Source organism: Notamacropus eugenii, chromosome 6, assembly GCF_028372415.1.
Source record: "Notamacropus eugenii isolate mMacEug1 chromosome 6, mMacEug1.pri_v2, whole genome shotgun sequence".
NCBI lineage: Eukaryota > Metazoa > Chordata > Mammalia > Diprotodontia > Macropodidae > Notamacropus > Notamacropus eugenii.
This window is the reverse complement of record NC_092877.1, coordinates 96,494,657-96,517,647: the sequence shown is the minus strand read 5'-3', so window position 1 is coordinate 96,517,647 and position 22,991 is coordinate 96,494,657. Positions and strand designations below refer to the sequence as shown.

At 36.3% G+C, this 22,991-nt stretch overlaps 1 protein-coding gene across 9 annotated transcripts in view; it reads left to right on the top strand.

Moving 5' to 3' along the window:
• The window catches only part of ATP8A1 (ATPase phospholipid transporting 8A1), a 278,564-nt gene that overhangs the window by 177,562 nt on the left and 78,011 nt on the right, over window positions 1–22,991 (top strand). For all 9 annotated transcript variants that reach the window (XM_072620622.1, XM_072620621.1, XM_072620616.1 and 6 more), the window contains one exon: window positions 14,053–14,225. In XM_072620622.1, the coding sequence (XP_072476723.1) occupies window positions 14,053–14,225 (173 nt within the window). The remainder of the gene's footprint in view (window positions 1–14,052; window positions 14,226–22,991) is intronic.

The window sequence follows — 22,991 nt, the reverse complement described above, 5'->3', positions numbered from 1 at the left end:
CAGGGGCTTGTGCTGCTATACACTGAGAACAGCTTCTTCCAGGAAAATGTAGCTCAATGGGATATATGCCAGCATAAATCCTGAGAAAATGTTTCCTTCTGCACTTGAGTCATTCTATCACCAGTGAAAAAAAGTTAACACAAAGCTCAGATTTTAGGCATTTAGGGGATTATGTGAAATAATCACCATGAAGGCTTTTGTAAAACCTTTACACACGGTAATGCTTAAATCATTTCATGGCTTTCATATCACTTTGCTTTCTCTTTTTTCTTTCCCTTAATTTTCTTTTTGTTCTGCCCCATTCTCCTTGCTCAACCCAAATGAAATGGGAATGTAGTATAATGTGATATAACACATCAACTGTTTGTTAAGCACCTGCTGTGTGCAGAGCACTATGGTAAGGCCCTGGTGAACAAGTTTAGATGCGACATGATCTCTGCCCTCAGGGAGCTTTTACGCTGTATTTATTGGGATAAAAACCTAACACAAATGGCTATTCTGTTATACAAAGCAGTCTATTGTTGTATTACATGATAAATGCATGTGTGAAATACTCTTCTAATCAAATGGATCTATGTTTTCATCCTAACTGATGCCTTTGCAGCCACTTTGTTCTCTATCCAGTTCTCCACGTGGAAGCCAAATTGGTTTTCCTGGTGCACCTGACTCACTGCCATGCTTATAGGCTTCAGTGGTTCCCCATGGCCATCAGGATAAAATGCAAAATATTCTACGTAGACATTTCACAATCCATCTCCAGCTCATCTTGCTTCTATCCTTAAAAAAAAAAAGTGATATATATGCATGCATGTGCGTGTGTGTGTGTGTATGTGTGTGTGCTTTTCCTTTTAAGAGACCAGAAACCAAGGAAAGTATTTGTTTTGCTATACTAATTATTCATTTACTTCCCCCACACGTACGCTCTCCATCTGTGCTCCAACCAAACTGGCCTACCTGCTATCCTTGTCTGTGACATGAGATCTCCTATGTCCATGCCTTTGCACAGACTGGCCCCTATCTTGTGGCATTCTCCTTCTCTCTTCTTGCTCTCCTTCTTGTAACCCATTGCACCTTTTCAGGCTCACCTTAATTGCCACTCCAGTGCCTTTCCCAATTTTTTCATGTGATAGCGATTTCTCCAGCCACCAAATATTACACACACACGTACACACACACAAACACACACACACGTCCTGTATGTACTTACCTGTAAATATATATCCCAGGACATACAGCTCTATACAGTAAAGGACTGTCCTGTGTTTTTATTTGACAGGGCTTGGTATTGTGCCTGGCATTTATTAAGTGCTTATTAATTGATTAAATATTCCCTCCAATGACAAAAATCACCACCCTTCCATACCATTCATCCTGTGCCATGCCTATTCATAGCATCTCCTAAGTTTACTATAAAGGGTCATCCCACTGCACTGACTCACTTCATTGTTTCTTGACATAAACCTGTAGAGTATGCAGGCTGTCTTTTAGTAGGAAACAGAGATCTACAGTGTCCATAGCTGCTGAGAACTTAAGGAAGAACTGATAAGAAGCCATTGTGTGTGGCAATTAGGAAGGACATCATTAGACACCTTAGAGAGCAATTCTAGAAAAGTAGTGGGAACACCAGTTCTGAGGATTCAAGTACTGAACTGGTAATGAGGAAGCAAATATGTTAGGTATTGATAATACTTTAAAGAATCACTTAGCTAAGATAATAGTTGACACCAGGTACTAGTGTATAGCTTTAGGTTCCACCATCACTATTCTGCATGGTGGTGGCTGTGCACCTGGAAGATAGCGGCACCTGATCAAAACCATTTCCCTAAGCTGAATGAACTTACTTGTTTGGGCACTCACATTCTAACAGCAAAGCCATCCCTATCTGCATTCCTTTATTCTGTTTGACATTACAAGGGACCATAGCCACCAGAGAGATAGAGCCTTTATCCCAACTAAATTATTTGAGTGCTTGAAAGCCAAGAAAGAAAGCCAAAAAAAGAAAGGGGTTTTTTTCTAAATGATGAGAAGCTCTAGGTTATCTTTATTCTGTTTTTCTCTCTTGGGGCACTTGGTAAATTGCAGGTGATACCAAAGTATGATCAAGTCCTCAAGGTCAAAAATCTCTTCATATCAATACCAAAATACTTTCATTTCTAATATGTCAAATTTTGACTGACATGATCTAAATAAATAAAGGTTCTTAAGGGTAGGATGGGTACTGGGGTCCTAAATCATTTTTTAAGAATGTAAAGGGAACCGAGGGCCCCAGTGTTTGAGAAGCATTGATGTAGTGTAATGAGGATGGGAGCTGGTACTAGAGGACTTCTCTTTGAAAACTGGTTTTGCTACCTGCTCTCTCCTAACCTAGGAGTGTAGATTTAGAGCTCAAAGAGACCTCAGAAGGAATCAAGTCTTACCATCTCATTTTATAAATGAAGAAGCCCAGACAGACCTATAGGAGTTCAGAGATTTGCCCATAATCCATAGCTAGTAAGTCTCTGAACCAGGGTTCAAACCTAGACCTTCCTGATTTCAAAGTCGACCTCTTTGGACCTGAACTTTCTCATTTGTAAAATGTAGAAGTTAGACCAGGGATGGGGAACCTGTGGCCTCAAGGCCACATGTGGCCCTCTAAATCCTTGGGTACAGCCTTTTGACTGAGTCCAAGTTTTACCAAACAAATCCTTTTAGGGGATTGGATCTGTGAAGTTTGGATTCAGTCAAAGGGATATACTTGAGGACCTAGAGGGCCAGGTGTGGCCTCGAGGCTCAGATTCCCCACCCTTAAGTTAGACTAAGTGACCTCTGAAGTCCCTTTCACCTCAAAATCTTTGATCTTATGATATTTCACAACTTATATTTATTAAATGCTCCTATTTAAAAGACATGAAAGTAATCCTGGCTTTTTTTTTCCTACTATTTGCTACGCCCAAAGATCTCTGACCATTTTTTTCCATTGTGTCAACTCCTCTCTACCCTTGCTTTTTTGGTGAGGGGAAAAAAATCACTTTATATTTCATATATTCTATTTATATGTGTTTTTAAAAGTTATATATTGATATAACTTGGGAAGTTAGGGATTGCAGGCCCTGTTAGCATAAAGCTCAGTAATTTTTCATGTGATCCTGTTTGAGACAGTTACCAAGGGGACCGTCACATCATAAGTATAATTTTCACCTACTTCTAGACAGCCAGTCATGTCTTCCTTAACTTTTCTTTCTTCTCTGCTACTTCATATGAGAATCAAATGAGAAGCTGAAGTTCCCATTTCTTAGACACTGCGCTTAAAAATATCTAAAATATTCATGGTACTGCTGAATAAGTAACACACTGTAGAAAAATAAGCAATGTCCAATAGTTTACACAAATTGCTATTTGGGGAGTCATAACTCTTTGTTTAAGAACATGGTAACATTTTTCATACTTGATTTTGGCTATAACATATTGTAAAGAACACTCTTGGAATGTTCTGCTAATTTGTAATAACTTTGGAGTGTGAATGTTTAGAGATTGTAATCATGGAGGAGAGAGAGAGAAACATTATTTGGCCATAAATTTCCAAATACCTCATGTCTTAAATGATGATTAGGTGGTGGCACAGACCACCAAAGGGCTAATAAAATATGCACGTTAGTTTAAATTCCTTATATTTCTTCTCCTGCTTTGAAATTTTTGACAGTCTTAAAGGTGGAATGATGGGCCAGTTCTAAAAAAGTCTTTAATTTAATGGAGATAAATGTAAAATTCTGAGCTTGGGTTCAGAAAATCAACTTCACAAGTACAAAATAATTGAAGGCATGGCTAGGTGATAGTTTCGGTGGGAAAGATTTAAGTTTTAATGGACTGTGATCTCAACATGAATCATCAGTGTAACATGGCAACCAAAAAAGCTAATGAAATCCTAGTATCCAGATGGAGGAAAGAGATAGTGTCAGATCATACATGAATGATTGTGCTTCCTTCCAGGTAACTAGGTTAATAGAAACATTAAGCCAATAGAAGAATGTGCAGTGATTTAAATATATTAACACAATACTATGTTGATAATTATATTGGGTGGAGGTGTGTATTCTCCAGAATAGACAGGATAAAAGAAAACAATGGCCTCTTCTCAGGATTTTTTGGAGAGGTCAGCTTCAGGTTTTAGACTCTTAAACCCTTCAGGTTTAGACCCTTAAACAAGGGTCTAAATAGCTTGACAGGGTAGAGTGTGGAGTGAAGCAGTCAGGGCATCTGATACAATTACAATCATTGAGCACATATTGCATGTATTACTTTAAGATTTTTTTCATCTCTTTTGTTGATTAAACTGAAGAAGTTTAACAGCTGAATCCAAGGCAAGTTTAGAGGTAGTCAGAGCATCCTCTCTGAAACTGTGTACTTGTAATTTTGACTATTTCCTGTTTCTTCTCTTGCTTGTGTATAAAGTTAAACCTGTCCACATTCACTTTTGTCTTTCTTCTAGCAGCATTTATACATTATGTTTTAAAACTTTCCTTGGCCATGTTCTTGAGTAAGATTATCCTGACCTTTGCAGAGAAATCTCTGGGTTTTTCACAGAACTGAAAGAACAGAAGTGCTGACTTAATGTGGGGTGCTATCTGCAGGGTTACTTTTTTGGTCATTAAAGATAAAGCATTTAGATGGCCTAACATTTTCTTGGCACATCTGGCTTCTTGTTGCTTCCAACTTTGCCAAGCCCAGTTTTGCAAAAATTAAAATGACACCTTGCATGTTACGATTGATTGATTCCACCCAATTCAGGGCTTCCATTTTATTTCACTATAAAACTACGTCAGATTTCATTGTCAGAGATTTTTCTTTGTGATTGTATTCACAAAGCGTCCCTGTAAAGGGACATGTAGAAATAATGGGGGAAAAATTGCCAACACTTGATTGGAGCCTGTCAAAATTGCAGCAGGGAACAGATCTAATGCCTTATTAGAGACTGTGCAAAAAATAGAAGACGGAGACCTAAAGGCCAACTCCATGTTGGGCCACCAGGAGACAAAGGGAGAAGCCAGGGATTGTGGCTGACTGTGGAGCCTAGAACCAGTCACCCTATCCTGATCTCACAGTAGTATCTAAACTATGGAGAGGACAGGACCAAATAGGGCCTGTACATCCCCTCGTAGACTGTGAGGGTTTAGACTGGAGGTGGGAGTAGGGAATGAGGAAGATAGCCCTAAACTGAATCCCAGTATAGAAAATAAAGCTGAAGATAGAAACAGAAAAAAATATGAATTTAATGAAATAATATATATTAAGTCCAAGAGATAAACCCACCCAAGTAGTTGGATTTTTATTTTTAAATAATAAAGCAAATAGAACACATGGTTCAATGAGACAAGAAGCAGTATTAAAGAAGAAAGGGTAAAAAGACTGAAAAAAATAGAACATCAAAATAGGATAAAAAATTTAAGAATTATCAAACTCCCTGAAAATCATGACCAAACAAAATAATGAATTCCATATGTCAAGAAATCATAAGAGCAAGCTTCTCAAATCAAATAGAACTTTAAGGCAAAGTAAAAGTAGGAAGAATCCATTGGCTACTTCCTTAAAGAAACCCCATATTAAAAACACCCCGAAATGGGATAGGCAAAATCCAGATCTTCTAGGTCAAAGAAAAAAAATAATGCAAGGTCCAAAAAGAAAAAGTTCAAGTATAAAAGAATTATAATAAGGATCTCCTAAGTTAGGGGCAGGTAAGAGCGATGTGGACAGTGCCCTGGGCCTGGAATCAAGAAGACCTGAGTTCAAATCCAGCCTAAAAAACTTCCTAGCTGTGTGACCCTGGGCAAATCCTTTAACCTCTATCTGCCTCAGTTTCCTTATCAGCAAGAAAGGTCTGTGTCATTTGGGTAAAAAGGGAGCATAGTCTAGGACAGGAAGAAGTCAGCAAACCAGTGGTAGATCCTGAGCCCCAGTACGGTGGAGAAGGCAACAGCCAACACCAGCTCACCTGACATGCCTCAGCATAGCCATGGGTAGATAGACAGCTTCCCTTGGTCAGACCCCCATATGCTTCATTATGCCAGTGGGGATGTGCAGAAACACCACTCAAGCCTGAGCTCATCAGCACCAGACACCAGCACTAGGACCCCATCTCAGCACCAGGTAAGCTGCCAGATCCCTACAGCCTCCAGAAGCACCAGCCACCCCCACACCACCGCTTCAGTGCAGCACCATACACAAAGTTCATCCTTGGGCTCAGAGCAACATCATTACAGCCACAATAAACACCCAGGGTCTGCAGCCCCTGGCTCAAATTTAAAAGAAAGGGTAAAGGTCCAAAAAAAAAAAAAAAGATGAGCAAAAAACAACAAAAAAAGAATGTGACTGTAGAAAGTTATTACGGTAACAGGGAAGTTCAAACCATAAACTCAGAAGAGGACAACAGTGTCAAAAAGCTATGCGCAAATCCCCAAATAAAAAGGGGAAGATGGGGAGGAGAGCCTAATAGGCATCACTGGAACTATGCTGTCATCAGTATTGGCTCAAAGAGGGAATAATATGCACAATCAGTTGAATATGGAAATTTATCTTTCCTGATGGAGGGAAGTAGGAGGGGAGGAGATTAAGTAAAGCGATGGGGAAACTGACTGAAGAAAGGGCAGATTGGGGAGGTGGTAGACAAAAGCAAAACACTGGTGAAGAGGGAAAAGGCGAAAGGAGAGAGACCAACAGGAGGAAAAATAGAATGGAGAGAAATACATAGTGACCAGAACTGTGAATATGAAAGGGATGAACTCTCCCGTAAACAGAAGAACAGAGCAGAGTGGATCAAAAATCACAATCCTACAGTGTATTGTTTACAAAAAACACCCACGAAGCAGAGAGACACAGAGTAAAGATAAGGGGCTAGAGCAGAATCTATTATACTTCAGCTGAAGTAACCAAAACAAAAACAGGGGTAGTAGTCCTGATCTCAGATAAAACAAAAGCAAAAATAAACCTAATTAAAAGACATAAGGGAGGAAGCTACATCTTGCTAAAAAGGTACCATAGACAATGAAGCAAAATCAATACTAAACATATTCACCAAGTGGTATAGCATCCAGATCTTAAAGGAGAAGTTAATTGAGTTACAGGAAGAAAGAGAAAGCAAAACTATGTCAGTGGGGACCTCAATTCTCCCCTCTCAGAGCTTGATAAATTCAGCCAAAAAATACACAGGAAATAAACTAAGGAAGCATATACAATATTAGGAAAGTTAGATATGACAAACCTTTGGAGAAAACTGAACAGGAACAGAAAGAAATATACTTTTATTTCAGCAGCACATGGTACCTACACAAAAACTAACCATGTGTTAGGGCATTAAAAACCTCAAAATCAAATGTAGAAAGGCAGAAATATTAAATTATTCTTTTGGATCACAATACAGTAAAAATTACATTCAACAAAAAGCAGAAGAGAGATTAAAAATTATTTGGAAACTAAATAATCTAATCCTAAAGAATAAGTGAGTCAGAGAGTGTCCTAGTGCACCAAGACATTCAGTAAGTGACTTTCTTAGAATCACAGTTTGTGTCAGAAGTGAGGCTGGAATCTAGATCTTCCTTGTTTTGAGACCAGCTCTCTAAATCCTAAATACCAAGTTACCTCTGTAACTACTATAAAAGGGAATTTTTTAAAAATAAAATATTCTAAAAGTAAAAAAGGAGAAAAAAATATGATAGAGTAGGGAGAAAATAACCTTCAATATGATAGCAGATTCTTCAGCATTCTTGATGAAAAGACCAGAGCTGCATACAATCTTAGAAATACAAAAGCAGAAGAAAAGATAACTTATAAAGGCAAATACACTAAGTATTAGAAAGAACTAAATGATGATACTGTGTTTACATTCCAACAGAGGATAAAGTGTTTTGTCCCTCCAGAATCTCTAAATTCAGAAGACTTAAAAAACAGCCAAAGAGGGAACAAAGAAAAATAAACATACCTGGAGACTTTTTGTTCTATTTCATCAGTTTCAAGGGACAAAAGAAAAAGGAGAAGAAAAGGAAATGGGGAAGAAATAAAGTAGAAAGGAGAACTTGGTATTTCTCATTGGGATAATGAGAAGCATGTACAAGCATAGTAGATTATTTCTGTTGATCCCATTCCCTTTTTTTCCCATATTCTTTATAAAGTGGAAAGGAGGAAAAGATAGGTAAAAGTATAAGTATATAATGAAAGGGAAATACAGTTAATAATCATAATCAGATATTTGAATGCACTGAATGGTAGGTTAGCAGAGTGGATTTGAATGCAATATGCTGTCTGTAAGAATCACATTTCTAACATCAGAGATTCACTCAGAGTGAAAATGAGGGATTGAACCAAAATATGCCCTGGACACATTAAAAAACACAGGACTAGTGCTCATGACTACAGACAGCAGTAAAAAACAAAGTGCATGTGATTAAAAGAGACAGTCATAGAAACTATATTTTGCTTACATATGCTGTAGACAGTAAAATAATGAGTCTCTACTAAATGGCATAGATTCTAATAAAACTAATTGAATTTCAGGGTGAAAATTAAAATAATTGGAGCCTTCAAACAGGTAAATTTTACAAAAAAAGATAGTAAGAAGGTAATGTAATTTTAGAAACTGTAGATATAATGGCTATCTGGAGATTACTAAATGGGAATTGACAAGAGTATACATATTCTCAATTTAACATACAAAGATTGACCATGTGTTACAGCACAAAATCCTGATAAATTAAAAAATAGCAAATGCAAAATAATAGCGAATAACAGAATCTTTTATTGATCATAAAACAATAAAGTTATAATCAATAAAGGATACTTGAAGAAAATATTCAAATTTCAAGGATAATAATAACCTTTAAAATATATCAAAGGAAAAAATTATACATGTAATAGATAATTTCATTAAAGACCCTGACAAGACAACATGTCAGAACTTTTTGGAAACAAAGTAATTATTAGAAGAAATTTTAATCTAAATATTCTCATAAATAAAAGGAAGAACAGATAAATGAATTAGGTATGGAACTTAAAAATAGAAAATAAATGGAAAAACCTCAACTAAACACAAAAATAGAAATTCTGAAAATCAAAAAATATATAAAATTGACAAAAAGGATAGTAGGTAAATATAACTGAATTGATTTACATTTTGAAAAAACTAACAAACTAGACACATACTAGCAAGCTTAGCCTACAAAAAAGAAAGGGAAACCAAGTGGTTAAAGTAAAAAGGAAGGCAAACTTACAACAGATGAAGAGAAAAACTATTAGGAATTATTTTCTCATAAAATTTTCAGTTACAAATGAAATTGATGAAAGTTAAAAATATAAACTATCCAGGTTAGCAGAAGAAATTGAAAAATTAATTAACCTAACGTTAGAAAAAGAAATTCAGCAAGCTACAAAAGAATTCCTAGAGGGGGAAAAATTGGTACTCGATGGATTTACAAATAGATTCTATGAAACACTCAAAGAACTATTAGTTTCCATATTGTATCTCCTAATTCCTATGAGACAAATGTGTTCTTGATACATAAAACAGGAGAAGATAAATGAGAGAAAGAAAGCTTTGATTACTCCATAAGCATTTATTAAGCCAGTATGTCTAATAAATACTATTGTAAGCATTTTAATAAAATCTTTGCAAAGAAACTTCAATGTCTACAACTTTACTAAAAAGGTTATACACTATGACCTAGTTAAATTTATAGCAGGAATACATGTTTGGTTCAATATTAAGAAAACTATAAATGGACAAAAAATAGTACTGGTCTTCAATAGATATAATGATTTCTTGTACTGGTATAAAGACTCAATATTCTAAAATCCTGCTAATGCTATTAACAGAAATTAGGATTAAGCTAACTTTTCACATGATATACCTCAATACCAAATGAATACACATTCTCGATATTAAAGACAGTGACATAAATTAGAAGAGAAGTGAAGGAAATAACTTTTACAACTATGGATTACAGTATCATTTTGGACAAAATATGGGATAAAGATGATTTACAAAAGATAAAATGAGCAGTGTTTGTAATGTAAAGTTGAAAAGTTTTAGGACAGATAATTGCAGTTAGATATAAAAGAGAAAGTTTTATTTAGTTTATTTTGGAGTTGGGTTCTTTTTATGGTGGGTGAAGGCTCTGCAGAAAGAAAGAGTAACCAACAAAAAAAGGAAAGACTCTTTCCCCTTTGAAAGTTAGTGGCACTGTACTATAAAGTAATCTCATGCATTTTAATGATTTCGAAGGCAAAGGTATAGCCTATGAGCAAATTCATAAAGAAGATTTTCCTCTTACATGAACTTCAGTTTGAGATGTGCCAAAGAAATATGTATAACTAACAAAGCCTACAGTTCAATTATATGTGTATATGTACATATGCTCATTTACATATATGATTATATATAGGCATCCATACATATGCATGTGTATATGTATGTATATATTGGTGTATATCGTATGCCTATTTATTTGTAGAAGATGCATTATGTAAGATAAGAACATGAAAACATCTCCTTTAGTTCATGAAAAGAAAAGAAAAAAGCTATTGTGTGGATGACAGAATTGTTGGCATGAGAAATCAGCAAAAACTAAGCACAGAAGTTGATTTCTTTGCTCTGTGATTGTATATTAAAGAACCAATAAAGAACAGCTGTGATTCCCTAAGAACTGGGAATAATTTCCACAAGATGAAAAGATTAGAGTTCCGAGATTATGAAAAGATAAGAGAATGAGCTCTTTTGGAGCAGGGACTGTCCTTTGCCTTCCTTTGTATTCCCAGCATGTAGTAAGTACTTTAAAATGCTTATTGACTTGTGGGAAATAATCACCTTGGTATTAAAGAAAACTGTCTACCTTCTAGAACTTTAGCACTTATGTGAGTACGTGAAGATCACAGTACATCCAGAATTTCTCATCATGTCCACGTTCTCCTACCAGTGCGCCCCCAAGGAGATCTATCTAACATGTTGGAGGCCTTCTCCCAAGTCATTTTTTTCACATTTGGGATACATTGCAGTACATGACTGTCCTCTTATTCTTGGCTCATATTACATGGCCAGCCACTTTTAAAAATCACTTTCTTATTGGATGACATCCTTTGTGCCACTTCCAAAACTATTTAATTTAAATTTAAAGGAGTGTAACTAGGGCAGTGATTATTGTCAGCCAACCAGCTTAAGTTCTACCAACTCTGTCTTGGTTTATGGGCTGATCACATGTAAATGAACAGTTCAGGTCTTTTTATTCACTGGTTAGAGGTACCACATATCCTCTCTTGATGGCTGATTTTCCCTGACCACCCTTCTGTCTATTCCCAGAAGCAGCATGGCAATGTCCTGATCTCTCATAATTCAGAAACTGTTTAGATTGTAGCAACAGATGCTATTTTCTACTCTAAAGAAGATATGTAAAAGGAAAGAAGGAAGGAGGAGAGGTGAAAGGGGAAAGAGAAATGGTGGTTTCATTCTTTAGTACTGTATGTTCTTGTATTCATTTTCTATTTTATTTTAGCTTATTTGTGAAATTTCACTTTCACAAGTTGTCAGGTTCAAATGTTTAACATTTCTCCTTTCAGGAGACAAAAATAAAATAGAGCAACATATACTAATAAACTTACCCCTGACTCCAGGAGATAAGCTTCAGTGCATTATGGTCATAAAGTATGGCCTCAAGTCTTAGAGAGAAGAAATAAATTTACATAAATAAAATAAATTTAAATTCACATTTTAAAAAATAAGGAAAAACATAACTGACAATTAGCCAACAAAACTAATTCTACCAAGAAAAACTAAATGTAGATTTTTTTTTTACATTTTAGTTTGTATGCATGTGCGTGTGCGAGAGAGAGAGAGAGAGAGAGAGAGACAGAGAGAAAGAGTTTCTGTATATCACCCTAGGTGTGCTGACAGGAGAATTTCAGTTTAGAAAGAATTTTTTTACTCACCTTTCAAAAAATGTTATTCTTCTCTGTTACATCTCCTGACACCTTTTGATTTCTGAAGATCTGTGATAATCACCAAGAAAGCCAGGTACATTTATGCCATAAATAAGAGGTCTTTAACAAATCAAAAGGTGTCAGAGAATGTCTTCGAAGAGAGAAAAATATTAGGAAGAGAGAATCTTCTTTTTTCTTAGCTGTATCCCTCAGGCTAATTAATTAGGGCATTCGCACACAGATTTGTGAGTTACCTGGTTTTTATTTTAGCTTCATGGCTCATCTTTGACAACAAATGCAAGTTTTTCTGTGGCTCATGAATAGTTTAGTTGCTGTGTTCATTTGAAAAAGTAAGAAGATATTTGGGTGAGCAAAACTCGTTAATTTGTAAGCCTGTTGAAAGAATGTTTCCACAGAGTTGGCAGTGGAGCAGAAGTCTTTGGATGAAGGTACTATCAGTTATATGAAACTAGCAGGCATCAATAAGCATTAAAGGATTATTCATTTCCTCTCAGAATCATAGAGATAGCATGGAAAAGCCCTGTAGAGGTCACCCAATCAAAACCCTCTCATTTTACTGATCAGGAAACTGGAGCCTAGAGAGGTAAAATCAAGTTACCCAAAGTCAAACATTTAGTAAAAACTAGAATTCAAACGCAGTCCCTCTTCCTGGAGTCCCATTGTTCCTCCCACTATCTACATAAGCTACTCCTCAGTTAGGGCAGTGCACAAAATTTTATTTTAAAAATACTTACCTATCTAGTAGGTTTCTCCTAATTCTACATAGTCAACTCATAATCCAGATAATCACACTGCTATAGATTATTCAGTGTAAAGCTGACCTTGTTTCTTATTGGCATTGTCCCCTAAAATTCTCAGTTGTGCACTTTTCAAAAATAACAATAAGGCTTTATGTTTTCTTCTTTGGCCCAAGAAAAAAATGGAAAGGAGCCTTGAATAATTTTCCCCATCTTCAGTGAAGTTGTGAGCTGTGAAATTTATAAAAGAACACTGCTTTGAGCTTGGCCTTTGACGTCTTTCTCGGAAGTATGCACTCTGTATACCAGACAGTGTAGAAAAGCACAAGCTTGAGTGAGAAGGCAGGATGGGGAAGCTGGACCATCACACTTCATGTAGTTGGATTATTTGGTTAAAAGTATTTTATAAGTCAAGAGCATTAGTTAAAGCCATATTCTAATATAAATACAGAAACCCATTCCAAATCAGTTGTAAATTACGTAGGATAACCTACATGTCTGTTTCCTCCTGCTTATGAAAAATAATAATGAATTATCCGTGTGGATAATGTAATGTTTAATCCTTACTTAGAACAATTATATTAAACACAAAACTGCCAGAGGAGGAAAAATACTTATAATATTATTGTGAGGCTCATATAAGATATGTATGTGAATGCAAAGATTCCTCTATAAGCTATGTACCCCAGAAGATGAAAGATAGAAAGAAAAACCCCATGTATACCAAAATACCTGAAGCAGGATTTTTTTTAGTGGAAAGAAACTGGAAACAGTATAGCCCACCAAATGATGAATGGTCAAATGTATTGTGGTACAGGGATGTAATAAAATATTACTGAGCTAAGAGAAATAATAAATACCAATAAAGAAAAACAAGAGAAAATGCAGGTGGATTATTGCAAAGAAGAAAACAGAACCAGGAAAACAATATTCACCCTGACTATAACAATATAAATGGGAAAGACAAAGGAACCTGAAACAGTGGTCAAGGATGGTCCCTCAAAATATGGTACGTACCTTCCTCCCTTCTGTGCAGAGGTGGGTGACTGTGAATGTGGACCCACACAGAAAATGTCAGATTGATCATGTATTGGTTAGAATTGAACTCCCAACTCTTTCTTTTTTTATTCTTTATTATAAAAGATGGCTTTCTGGGTGGTAGAAAGAAGTGTGTGGATACATTTTAAAATAAACAATAAATTATAAAATATAATTTTAAAAGAAAAATAATCAGATCCCTGAAAGCACTTTGAATAGTAAAAGACTAAGCAAATGTAATCTGCTTTTGTAATAAAGTGATAATATTTGATGTTCTGATCGGAATATCTAGGAATCAATAATTAGTATTTATGTCTTATTATAGGCAACAAGAGAAACTCTCAGCCATCATTGTACTACCCTTGGTGATGCTCTCAGGAAGGAAAACGATTTTGCTCTAATAATTGATGGCAAAACTCTGAAGTATGCCTTAACATTTGGAGTGAGACAGTACTTCCTGGATTTAGCTTTGTCCTGCAAAGCTGTTATCTGTTGCAGGTAAGTTTGTTTTTGTTGATACAAAAAAATCTTCCAATTGAAAGTATCCTTCACATATTCTGTATAAATGTCCTTCATGTTTGTTTGTTCTGAAATTGTTTTCAGAGCACTTAGTTAAGCTTCATTAATCGCAAAAGCTATGTTTCCATACATAAATTATTAGTTTTGAACATTTTTTTAAAGCTATTTTTCTAAAGAGTTATGGGTTTATTTTAGCAGCATTTTATTTTTAGAAATCTGCGTTTCGTTGTCCCCTAATTTTATATTTTTCATTGAATATTTTAATAGCTTTACTAATCTATATTTTAAATATAGATTATTAAATTTTGAAATACATATTTTAATCATTTAAAAACACAATAAATGAAAATATCCCATGGATACTTGGTCTCCATGTGATGAATATCCCGAAGGCAATCATGGGTTCTTGAATGGTTAGCCAGCAAAGTGTACGCCAACTCTGACAGGAGAATCTTTAAGAATAAAAAGAGATGAACTCCCCTTTGCCTGAAGGCCAGCCTTCCTAAGTTCATCTGTAACTTGTCCACACAGGGGTGATGAATCTTTTTGGCTGCAGCACTTTTAAAGACCGTCTACTAAGTTACTCAGGGACTGTGAAATTATGTTGTGTATCCCTAAGATTTTAAAATGTCCATCTTTTGTACTGTTTATATAGTTTCAAGATATAGTCTGCAAGATGAAGTAATCAGTAAACTAAGCTGCTTTATTTCTTCTTCCTAGCACAGTCACCTTTTTAAAAGTCATATACATTCTTTGTTTCTTACCTATAACACAGATGAATGAATATGATAGTAAAGCATTTTGCTAGTGTTATAGCATTGTTCCTTGGAGCCTGAGGGACAAAATGCTGTACAGTATCCCTCCATGACCTTTCACATAGCCTACTGGTGAGAGATTTTTTTTAATGCTCCACTCTTATATTTTTCCAGTAGTGTTAATGGATAGAGTTTCCTAATTTACTGTTTTTACTATTGTAATAATAATTAAAGAGCTCATAAGTGATAAGTCAAGTGCACATAAATCTTGATTGAATTGTATGACCATTTGCTTATTTTGGGGGAGTACAGAGAGGACTCCTTCTGGAACCTAAATGGATGAGCTGGGTCAAAGAAAAATTATAATTGGCTAGTTTAAAATTGGAGAAGCAGATTTTTTGCAAAAATAATCACGGTTAAACTTTTTTTTGGTAGCATTTCTCAGTAAGCTGCCTTTTCTCCCCCTTCACAGCATTAAACCACAAAATTAAACAATAGCAGAGCAGGGAGGGAAACTAGGAGGTAGAGTCAGGGGAGAAAAAAAATACGTTCTTGACTCATGAAATTGCCTCCAGAGATCCCAGTCCTGGAGTAGTCACAAGGCACATGGGCCTCAGGAATCTTTAAGGCATCAAGCCCTTAGGAGAGGATCACATTCTATTATACACGTGCAGGTCAGGACTGAAGCTGAGATTATAAAGATGTGTGTGGGCCCTCTTCCTCCCTTGGTCTTGTTTTATACACGTTTGAGGACCTTGAAGGTCCCAGTGCAGGCGCTGAGTTTTGCTCTGTTTGTTTTGTTTTGTTTTTTTTTAATATAAAATATCTTTCCTCAGCATTTTTCTTCTAATTATCTTAATTCATATTCTCCCCTTTCCCATAACGAATCTTGTCCAGCTTCCTGCTTGGTGCTATATATGGCTTCAAGCCCACAATTACATCAGGGCCATTAGCTGATTTACATCTCTGCACCTTGTTGGCACCAAGGACATTGGCACTATGCCTCTTGGCATTGAGACCATTGGCATAGGGCATCTCCTTGGCACCTGGCTCAGCTAAGCCCCAAGCACTGTGTCAATGAGTAAACTCTTACCCCTTAATAAACATAGCTAGGGTGAAACAGTTTATCATTCCGTCTAAGAAAAGGAAAGTGTCCCTAATCCTTTCTCAGGTTCTTGAAATCCCTTTCTATCAAAGGACTCTATCCTATCCCATAAGTCTTTCCAGTAGAGAGCCTCCAAGTCAGTATTGTATAATATTTCAGAATAGTTACTGGACAGAACTCTTTCCAAAGCCTATTTATATTCAGTCTTGGCTGTGTGGTCTTGTCTCTGAAACTTAGTATGCTTAAAGGCATATTTCAAACCCATCCACACCTAAGTTGAATTCACAATCTGATCCTCCTCAGCTCCATACTCTGTCCCTCAAGCCTCACGTCTTAGTTACAGAGAAGGAAGGAAAACCAGCTATCTCATATTAGATAATGTGGCTCTGACACTCTATTCCATCTTCAGAATTAAATCCATTACTATCTTTCTTGACACAATCCGCACAAGTGAAGAAGAAAATTTGGAGGCATCTGCCTATTAAAAGCAATATTTAAGTTATGAATTTTTCCTTAAAAACTACCTATCTTTTCCACTTAGAGCAAACAGTTGACTTTACAAGTCATGATACTTTTTGAGCACCCCAGAGTCCTTGTCTGTACATCATAATTACTATGGAATCCAATGTAGCGGTTATTACTACACTTACACTCAAACAAAGCAATGATTGTAAAACCCTAAGCTCCTCAGTAAGAAGCCAGAGATTTGGGGAAATGTACAGAATAACAGAAGCCCAGCGAAATCATTTACTGCCTTCTAGGTTCTTGTTTTTCTTTTTTCCCCCTAAATAAAATTGTAACTGATATGTCTTGTTTTTACATCACTGAAATTTCTTCATGCATATTTGCCATATTCCCCCTAACCAGATGGCAAACCTGCTGAGGGCAGACAGTGTGCCTTCTCTCATTTATATATCACTGGTACCAAGCACAGTATATTACTCCGAGTTGGTGCTTATGTTTATTGAATTGAATTCAATTAAAATTCACTAAATTGAGCATAGGTGGAGTCTGTTACTAGGGAAGATTTGACCTTTTCATTGCCAGAACTAGTCTAGAGGTTTAGGGAGTTCTGTAGACTAAAAGCTACAAGGTAAAAAGAGCCTTGGCTTAAGAAACTGGAAGCCTCAATCTATCTCTGCTAGGTAAAGACAGCTGATGGATAGAACTTCTCCTGAGTTCAAATCTGACCTCGTAAACTTACGAGTTTTGTGACCCTGGGCATGTCATAACCCTGTTTGCCTCAGTTTCCTCATCTGTAAAATGAACTGATAAAGGAAATGGCAAACTACTCCATTATTTTTTTCAAGAAACCCCAACTGGGGTCACAAAGAGCCAGAAAAATGACCAAACAACAAAAATCTGTGTAACCTTATGCAAAGCCCTTTGTTTCTCTGGGCTTCTGTATCCTCCTCTTTAAAATGAGGTCCTTGGCCTATATCATTTGTAAAAGTCCATTCTCTCTAACTTTTTACTCTTTATCATCTTAAGGCCAGAGTACAACGTGTCTTGACTGAGCATTAGTTTTATTTAGGTACTTTTTTTTCTGGGAGTTGGTTTCTCTCCTTCTTGGGTCAGCTTTATTTCAATAACCATTTGTAACGCTGCTTTGAACACTCCCTATTTGAAAGGGTGGGAACAAAATGGTGAAAATTGTCTACGTTAAATAGCTCATGACTTCCAAGGTCCTCATCAGTCCTGGTAGGCCAGCCTTGAAAATTATTTTACATTTTTTCCTACAGTTGTCAGTTTAGTTTAAACATACTTTGAAACTTATGTTCTGTGACAGTTGGTTGAAAATTGGCTTACAGCCTCCAGCTTTTAGACTGTCTGGTAATCACTGTTCTTCTACATAATTTATGTATCCATGTCTTCTCAAAAAGAGAAGTTAAATTGAAGTAAGCATTTTTCCCTACTTGCAACATTGCTAATCAAAGTTTAATCCCCTTCCAGGCTATTTTTTTCCTTTACTCTGTAAAGAGACTCAATTTTAGTAACTGCTGTCACTTGGGACTGACATACCAATCAGAACCTTTCACCTCGGTTTACTAACAGGGTCCTGCAAGCAGAAAAGAGATCTGGAGAGCCACTTTGTATGTTTTCTGCCATGATGTGAGAAGAACCCTAAATAAAGGGTCCAGTTAGGTTTAGTTTTTGGAACCCTTAGAATTTCTATTTAGTTCTAAGGAAGGATTCCTCTAAAAATATTCCACTTAAAGGAGAGTCATGAAGCATAAATACAGCTAATAAATGTTCAGCAGACGTTTCATTTCCAGAAAAGCTGCAAACACTATGAATGCCAAGCAGATGTTTGGCTTGGGAAAGACTTACAAACTGCTAATGAATCCCAAACTCATACTTGCTTCCCAGAAAAGTATGAATAAAGTTGAAAATGTTAAGCAGGTATTTCCCTCGTAGACGCATGTGACTAAACCCAGATAAGTTTATAGCTATATAAAAAGGCCAGATTTTGCTTCAGTATAGTAGTCAACTGTTCCTGCTCCACTGGATTCATTTGCTATTCCAGCTCCATTGAAAAATTCTATGGCTACCTAATACCCATTAAGATGTCTTGTTATAAACTGTCTATATATATAGAAGGTAGGTTTTTCTCATAATTTCCATTGTTATTTTTATACAAATATAGACATTAGAACTTAAATCCTATCCCAACACCAGCACAACCAGCTGTGTGATTTTGATAGAATACAACAAGCCTATAATATGAAGGTGTTAGTCCTATCCCCAATATCCAGCATTATAAAAGAGTTCTTTGGGTTTTGTTCTTGGCATGAGCTAAATATAATTAGGTCCTGTATTCCTCACTGTCTCATTTTTTCTGAACTACTCATTATCCTCAACTTGATCTCCTCTTTCTTAATCTTTCCTAATTCTCTCTGTCTGTTTAATCCTATTCTGACTTGATTTCCCCACTTCCAGTATTGACACAGTATATAGACATTTTAGTAGGGTTCTGTCCTCCATTCTTGAATAAATCTCTTGTTATTCTTTTGACCTAGGCCTGCCAATTCCCACACCTAGATCATCCCCACTGTCCACCTTCACTTCCTACTCCCTAGTCCACTGTCACCTGTGACTCCAAGAAGCTGTAGCATGTGTGATGATCACACCCTGGTAAAACTGTCTCAGTAGACAGGTTAAACCAGGTTGACGATAGCCAGCACTTCAGACCCATGAGTCAGTTAGGCAGAGGTCTACACCAACGTGAATACTTTCATTCACAGAATGAATGGATGAAAAAAATTTATTCCAGCAGCCATCAAGGTTGCTGAAGCAGTTGCTGTGGGGTGCTTTGAAGTCTTCAAAAAGAGGGGTGAACAACAACTCTTTAGCTACAAAACATTGCTGGAAAAAGTCAAAAAAACATGCCATATGCTACAAAATCATTCATCCAACCTTAGTGGGCTCTCACTATTACAAAGCAAGGATTTCATTGTTTTGAGCATGTATTTTGCAGTAACTTTCCAAACGTTTTTCCTTGGGCCTATGACTCTACCTGCCTTTTTTTTTTTTCCTTAAGAAGTTGATCTTTCCTCCTACTTAACCTAGAAGATGAGACCATTTCATAGTGAACTCCTTTAACCTTCCATTTTCCATACTTTAGAATCTGTAGTGCTTACCTGTCCTCCCTTCTCTCCAGCAATGATGTGATGACCTTACTCCTCACCATAATCCTTGTGGACTTGCCCTTATCCATTCATTTTCTCATTCTTCTCCTCTCAACTCATCCCTCTTTTTACTCTCTCTTAGTAGTTTATCTATTTCCTCCCAATTTCCTTCTAACCTGTAAGTATGGATATCCTGAAGAATTGTATTCTTTATCTGTATCATGTACACACACACACACACACACACACACATACTTTTTCTCTCTGTTTTTGTCTCTGTGCATGTGTGTGTGCGTGTGTGTGTGTGTACACATACACATTCCCTCCCTTAATGATCTCAACCACAATGATGGTTTCAGTCATGACTCTGTGCATATGACTGCCATAAACATACAAGTCAGCAGCCCCAATCTCTCTGTTGAGAGCCTGTCGCACATTTTCAACTGCCAATTAGAAACCTTCATTTGGATGTTCCACCAGGAGTGCTGAGATGGTTGAAAAGAAAGTACTCACATAGATGAACCCCATTTTCTTTTCAGTGAAGTATTTAGCAGTATCGTCAATGTTGAGGGAGAAGAGATTAATTAAGCTCCTTGAAGACGAGGAGCGTATCAGTTTTCCGTCTGTATATCTGCAGGTCTTGCATATTGCAGGTGCTTAATATACTTCTAAAACATTTTATTGATATCTTTGTTTTTGTATCACATATTTCCCAAAATATCCCTCTTTCATCACTATCTCAGAAAGCTATCCTTTTATAACAAAGAGAAAAGAGGGTGAAAAAACCAGCAGAAGTAGCACATCCAACAAGTCTGACGTTATGTTGGTGTTCATTCCATGTGCATAGTCCCTCCCTTCTCAAAGGAGAGAGGTACGTTCTTACATCTCGTCTTGGGGGTCAAGCCTGGTTGTTGCCATGTCACAGCATCCAGCTCCTTTCTTCTCCATTAGGTTGTTGTGGTCATTGTGTATACTGTTGTCTTGATTCGGCGTTTTTTCACTTCACATCGGTGGACACACTTCCTCGTACTTTTCTCTGTTATTTATAGCACAGTACTATTCCACTACCTGGACCATACTTGCTTAGTTGTTTCTGAGCTGATGGATTTCTATTTTATTTCAAGCCCTTTGCTATTACAAAAAGTGCTGCTAGAATATTTTGGTATCGTGTATAGGAGACTTATTTTTTCTCATTATTCCATATAAATTAATAATTAAACATGCCTGCTATGTGCTGGACACTGTGCTAAGGGCTGAATATACAAAGACAGCCATTGCTCACAAGGAGCTTACAGTCTTATAGAGGAGACAGTATGCAAACAAATATATGCAAAGCAACCCATACAGAGGATAAATGGGAAATAGTGAAGAGAGGGAAGATACTGAAATAAAAAGGGGCTGGGAAAGACTTTCCAGTAAAAGACGTGATTTTAATTTGAGTTGGGACTTAAAAGGAAGACAGAGAGGTCAATTGGAAGAATTAAGGAGGAAGACAATTCTGGGCATGGGGGACAGCCAGAATGAATACTGAGAACCAAGAGATTAAGTGTTTTCTTCGTGAAACTACCAGGAGGCCAGTGTCACCAGACCAAAGAGTACGTGGCAGAGAGTAGGGTATGAGATGGCTGGCACGCTAGAAGGGGGCCACGTATGGAGCAGTTTGAATACCAAGCAAAGCATTCTGTACTTTACCCTAAAAAGAATAGGGAACTACAGGAGTTTATTAAGTAGGGGGCTGACATGGTAGAAGCCGTATTTTAGGAAAATCATTCGGGTGGCTCATTGGAGGATAGATCAGAATTGTTAGGTTGTATCTGTACCCAAAGAAAGTATGCTGCATTCCTTTGCAGTTAACTCCTTTACAAGAAAAGTTACAGGTTAATGCTTATGCTCCCTCAAAAGACTAATATATTGACATTTATGCATTAATGCATCAGTGGTTTCCTTCCCACCATACTCTTGAGGCAACACTTCATAAACCACCTCCTGACTTAAGGATCTAGTGGCCTTTACTGATTTGTCATTCTCTTTGGGCACTCTTTAATATATTATTTTCTGTCAATCAGCCCTGTATATGAAAATATTTTGAAAACTTTAACATTATAAATATGTACAATCACCGTCTTCTGAAAATTTCTCCTTTTAGCTCCCATGACGCAACCTCAGACATCATCTTATTCAACCCCATCTAAGTTTACATTTGAAGAATCTTAAGCCCCAGAGAATGAATATGAATTGCTCATAGTTACATAGGAAATAATTAGTGAGCTGGAATTCGAACTGAAATGCTTTGACTCTATTTCCAGTATTTTAATACTATGATCTACTTGCTCTGATTCTATTTCTGTTCTAATTTGCTTTGTCACTCCTTTTCCCTCTTGTTCACAAGATTTTTTTCTTTTCATATAATCTTAATATTGGAAGAAATTCCAGCAATTATCTGGTCCTATCTCCTACCCAGTGAAGATATGTGATTTTATATATATATATATATATATATTTGTATATGTGTATATATGTGTATTTATATATATATATACACACACACATATATATATGTGTGTGTGTGCGTGTATCATATATCTGTATATACATACATATGTGTGTGTGTATATGTAAAGATACCCCATGACAGTATCCTGATAGACAGTGTATGGACAACTGCTTAACTACTTCTAGTTACAGGGAGGTCAGTATCACATTTGATTGAATTCAAATATACTGGAGGGAAATTTTGAACAAGTCCAAAATGTAATTACCTCTAAATAACTTCTAGTCATTGTTCTTCATTCTGTCCTGTAGAATTACAAATAGAAGGTTATTCCCTTTTCCATATGATCATCCTTCATAAATATTACAGTAATCCCAAATTTCTTCAATCTTTTGTCATATGACATTACTTTAAGTATTCACCATTCTTCTCTTCCTCATTTGGACATAGTATAGTTTGTATAAAATCTACTTAAAATGTAACATCCTGAACTCAACACAATACTTTAATGTGGTACAATAAAATGAAATTATTAAACCCTTTGTTCTTCACCCTATTAATGCACTAAATTTACATTAGTTTTTTTGGGGGGAGAGGGAATTAAACACTTTTACATCATATGTGAATAATAAATATTGAATTTAATTTGTAGCCACAGTCATACTGTTGACATATCTCAAATTTACAGTGAATTAAAAACCCACAGGTTTTAATTATAAGCTGATGTTAAACCACCTTTCCTTGCCATTCTAAATTTATTAGTAT